The sequence below is a fragment of the Octopus bimaculoides genome, chromosome 2 (assembly GCF_001194135.2).
Source record: "Octopus bimaculoides isolate UCB-OBI-ISO-001 chromosome 2, ASM119413v2, whole genome shotgun sequence".
Lineage (NCBI taxonomy): Eukaryota > Metazoa > Mollusca > Cephalopoda > Octopoda > Octopodidae > Octopus > Octopus bimaculoides.
In genome coordinates this window covers 187720039-187725135 of record NC_068982.1, presented here as the reverse complement: position 1 = coordinate 187725135, position 5097 = coordinate 187720039, and the positions used below count along the sequence as shown (strand labels likewise).

The 5097-nt window shown below is 40.4% G+C and overlaps 1 protein-coding gene across 2 annotated transcripts in view; it reads left to right on the top strand.

Moving 5' to 3' along the window:
• LOC106872932 (uncharacterized) overlaps window positions 1-5097 on the top strand; it is a 33902-nt gene that overhangs the window by 13592 nt on the left and 15213 nt on the right. For both annotated transcript variants that reach the window (XM_052965796.1, XM_014920109.2), the window contains 3 exons: window positions 219-371; window positions 1506-1706; window positions 2657-2874. In XM_052965796.1, coding sequence (XP_052821756.1) covers window positions 219-371; window positions 1506-1706; window positions 2657-2874 — 572 coding nt within the window. The remainder of the gene's footprint in view (window positions 1-218; window positions 372-1505; window positions 1707-2656; window positions 2875-5097) is intronic.

Here is a 5097-nt window from a genome sequence, read left to right as displayed (position 1 = left end):
TTTCAAAACCATTCATTAAAATCGATATGAGCTAATAAATTTGTTTTAATGACTTTTCGTGTTACGTCGGTGATTGGTTGCTGAACTTTTCTCCAAAAACCGACGTAAGTTGAGGTATGCCTGCATTTCTGGTTCCATAGTTATTTTCCTAGAATATTTAAGACAAACGAATTTGATTTATTAAATATATTATTTACATTTTTTTTCTTTTTTGTTAGATGAACGTTTTTACACTCGATTTATTGAAGCCGATCGACAAATCGAACAAAGTGACTTGACGAAGGTCCTCCCGTACCTTATTTCGTATCATCTGCTTCACAGAGTCCTTCAGTTGCAGCCAGGACAGACTCTGTTGATTCATCCACCTTTCAGTCAGTACAAACTAATTACTGGTATTTATGCAGTCTAAAACAGCTGTTCTCAGTTATATTTTCACTTCTAGACCCCTTGGATTACTATTTGTTCCGGTAGACCCCGTAACCATTCAATGCTGAAAAAGACAGTTTTATATATCCTTCTTTCAAAATTCCTATTTTGTTTGTCACCCATTCACTTGTGTAGTTTTTCAATAGAATTCTCTGGGAGAATGTTTCAGGGGTCAGAAACATATTGAACTCAAGGCGGCGAGCTGGCAGAGGCGTTTGTACGCCGGGCGAAATGCTTAGCGGTATTTCGTCTGCCGTTACGTTCTGAGTTCAAATTCCGCCGAGCTCGACTTTGCCTTTCATCCTTTCGGAGTCGATTAAATAAGTAGCAGTTACGCATTGGGGTCGATGTAATCGTCTTAATCCCTTTGTCTGTCCTTGTTTGTCCCTTCTATGTTTAGCCCCTTGGGGGCGATAAAGAAATAACATGTTGAACTCTGTTAAGCGTTAGAGAAAGAAGCTTATGTTTCTTGCAACTAATACATCGAAAGCAATTTTTTTTTTCATCGACCCTTGAAATACGTCTGTAGATTCCCAATTTACTATTTTGCTTGCGTGGACCCTCCAGAATCTTATATGAACCCCGGTTGAGAACCACTGGTCTAAGAAGGCAGATATTTTGTCAATCAAAACAAAAAGCTGAAAGTTGAGGGGACCAGATTTGTATGGGGTTTAAAGCAATCAAAGGCTTTACGCGGTTTTTGTGAGACTAGAAATTTATCAAGGATGTTAGAATCATTGTTCATTTCATTTGTGTCGCCTCATGACTCTATTATATATTTCCTTATTGATTGCAGCCTCGTGATCTCGTTTCTAATCACCAGGTACCTGTAGGGGTGGCGGGTCATTAATCTTCCCATTCATTTTTTGCTAACGATTATATCCCTTTGAGCCTCCCCTCAACCTCATCAGTTTACATCAAACCACTCCATTACTCCGAAGAGCACTCAGTAATCCTCTTCAGATGACTTCATGGATCATTGATCATTCTCAATACCACCTCTTTTTACAGATACAGAGTAATCTTAAAACTCTTCTAAACAGACTTTCTATAGCTTATTTGTCTTAATTTCGTTCTAGACGTGCTGTGTCTGTTTCTTATTGAAATGGCATCCGCTTTCTGCAAACACATTTACGTATCGTCTTGGAGCCTGGAACACAGCAGTGATTTGGAAGAGATGTTCCCTGGTGTTTCATCTGTCTGGGGCTTGTACTTGAATAATAAAATATTGTCTTTGACGAAAGGCTTGGGTTGCGATGCTGCCATTACATCTGGAACTGGTAAGTTTCTTCCTAATCGATATTATAATAATAAAATGGGAGACAAACATGGCTCTTCTTTGAAGAAGTTCGCTTTGCCGTTTCGTGGTTTCGAATTCAATCATACTACCGGGTGGGTGTCCTGTGTCGTGGCTTCGTGACCGCCACAGCTTTATAGGTGGAGAGGTTGCTATTTAGTTAGATAATTTAGGAGTTATAGATCTACTTATAGAATTATTAATTTACCGATGCTATTTTTGTCCACAGGGTAAATGTGTTTCTTTGTTGTAGTTTAATTAACGTTAGTCTTTAATTCTTCCTAGAATTAAGATTCAATGAATGTGGTGATAGCTAAGGTATTGAATGGTACTGTCCGAGTATCGAAACCATAGTGATATCCGTGGGGCAGCCGATGATGGAGATGTGTTGGAGTGTCGGTATGGCTGTTATTGTATGTGCAGAATAGTTTTATAACACATCCATTTGATAAATAAAGGTTGTGGAAACTTGTACAGTAATCCCTCGGCTATCGCGGATGTTACGCTCCAAAAATCCTTGCGATAGGTGAAAATCCGTGATGTAAAAACAGTGTTAGTTTATTATAAACGCAAAACAACACCACAGAGGAAACGACATAAGCTTGAACAATAAACCGCAATACGGCGAGGGATTACTATACTTTTTTTCTTTTTGAATGGTGAACTTAAACCGTGGCTCAGTTTATTACGATTGGCGTCGGCGCAGCGGCTGTGTGCGTATCTGTGCGTCGGTGCAGAAGCGTAAGCTCTGATGTCGACGTAAGTTTTATTTTTCATGTAATTACTATGAATAGCTACAGATTCTTGTGTGTTTATTCTTGACAACAACATTGGTATTGTCAACATAACCGATATTTATCTTAACATAGTTGTTATTGAAAACACACGCACACATATATATATATATATATAATTTGCTCTTTCTCCCTTCAGATATCAATAATGCCTTCATCACTCTCGCAGACAATGGAAAACTTGTCCTCTTAGGAATTCCAGATCCATCTGAATATATTGGTATGAGTGCGTTTCTAAGAAACCTCACCCTTCATGTCACAGAACCTTTCGGTGCTGTCTTTGAGTTCTTGAAACAAAATGATTCCGCTTTACATTCAGAATTGGTAAACAGAATTCTAAACGCCAAGTCTTTTCAGGTATTTTTGACATTTTTAAATTCTTGTCAGTCGTGAGTACTGGCGTAGCTGGTAGGGGCGGTTCGCCCCAGGCAGCACTTTTGGGTCTGCTGTAGGCAAAATTTTTTGTGGGGGGTGGCAAGTGGAAGGGCTGCCTCCGGCGGCACACACTCCGGCTATATTAGTGGCCGTGAGTATGGTTTAGATGTTCGCTTTGCAACTGCGCGGTTTTGGACTCTGTCTTACTTTGCAGCCCCTACGATAGCCTTTGGTCAACCAATGCTTTGTGTGTGAATTTGGCTGATAACTCAGAAAAAGTCCGTTGTCTGCGTGTGTCTTCATATTTCTGTTTCTCCTACCACTTGACAACTGGTGTTCGTTTACATCCCATTAACTTAGCGGTTCATCAAAAGGACCAATAGAATAAGAATCCCGCTTTTAAAACAATACGCTCTGGGATTGATCTGTTCTACTAAACCCCTTTGAAGTGGTGCCCCAGTATGGCTGCAATCCAATGACTGAAACAAGTGAGCGATAAAAAGATGTCCTCCCCTTGTCTCCCATCGCACAGTGTGCTCCCCACTCCGTCTGCCAACCGTCTGCTCCCCTGTTCTCCCATCCAGTTCTGCGATGTGCTCTCCCCCCACCCCACCTGTTTTCCCAGTCCAATGATGGCCCCTTCCTTTTTCCCTCCCCTTTACAATGTTTCCCACTTTCTCCCGTTATGCAGTGTGTCCTCTCTTCTCCCGGCCAAACAAAATGCTCCCCACTTCTCTCAGCCCTGCTTCATGCGTCTTCTTTAATATTTCTCTAACCCTTCCTCCCAGCATCATCACCTTTGCATCAGCTGAGAAATTGGTTTTGTAAAATTAACTTTCACACAAGAAGTCTATAGTTTTAACAAAACGACATGTCACTGCATAAATGTTATCTGATGAAATCTCTAATGTTTCACACAAAATCATGTGACATGTCATAAAACCACGTGATCCTCTCGTCTTTTCCACCCTACCCTTACCCCATCTTCTATCCTCCTCTGTTCAGGGATGTGGGCAGTGACATCCCTGCTTTTTGCTCTCTTAATGAAATTCAGTATTCTGAGTTAGATTAAGAAATTTAAAGCTGTTTAAAATCTATACAGCCCTCCACCGTCTCCGGTTTTAACCCCGTAGGCGATCACCTAGTTTCTGTAAAGTATAGTGGAAGCCTTGAACAGAAGCGTCAGTTTTTTTTAAAAATCATTAATATTCTTCTGTGCTAGAGGACGAGTAAATGTTTGGTAACCGCTGAAGGCATTTATGTATTATTAATGCAAAGGCTGAAAGAAACGTGATTTTAAGTTCCGGTGTAAAAGAACTAAATGTAACAGATGTGTAGTAGTCCTCCTCCTCCTCCTCATTATCATCACCGTTACAAGTGCCGACTTTGTACGGACCAATTTGTTATGAGATTTCTATCAACAGTTCAGAATGCATTACTGGTCTCGTACAGAGTGTGACAAACAAAGAAGCAAAAAAGACTCTGCAATTTGCAGATGAACGAACATTCTGACGGCAAACGCAGTGTGCACTGGTTCAAACAGCTCCAACAACGAAGTAAAATAAGCTCGTGCTTAGAGCATTCAGGGAGAGGGAAGCCATAGAAATGGTAAATGGTTTACGGCACACAAAAAAAAAGTCGCTTTAAACTTTCTAAAATAGCATTCGAAGTGGTTTATATGATCAGAAATGTTATCTTGAACTGTTCATGGTGTCATTTGGAGAATCTGATCAAAGACTTTCTAATTAAAAACAAAAAAAAAAGGCGCAGCAGTGGTTGTGATAAGATTTCAAGTTCAGTCCCACTGCGTGTCACCTTAGGCAAGTGTCTTCTACTATTACTATAGCTTCGGGTCGACAGAAGCCTTGTGAATGGATTTAATAGACGGAAACTGAAAGAAGCCCATCGTTTATATATATAATGTCTGTGTTTGTCCCCCACTTCACCATCGCTTGACAACCGATGTTGGTGTGTTTACATCCCCGTAACTTAGCGGTTCGGCAAAAGGCACCTGTAGAATAAGTACTAGGCTAACAAAGAATGTCCTGGGATCGATTTGTTCGACTAAAGGCGGTGCTCCAGCATGGCCGCGGCCAAATGACTGGAACAAGTAAAAGAATATACAAAATAAATATTATTTTCCATGCCAGCATCGAAAACGAACGTTGAACGACGACGATCTTAATATTTGGTTTCGTTTTAAAA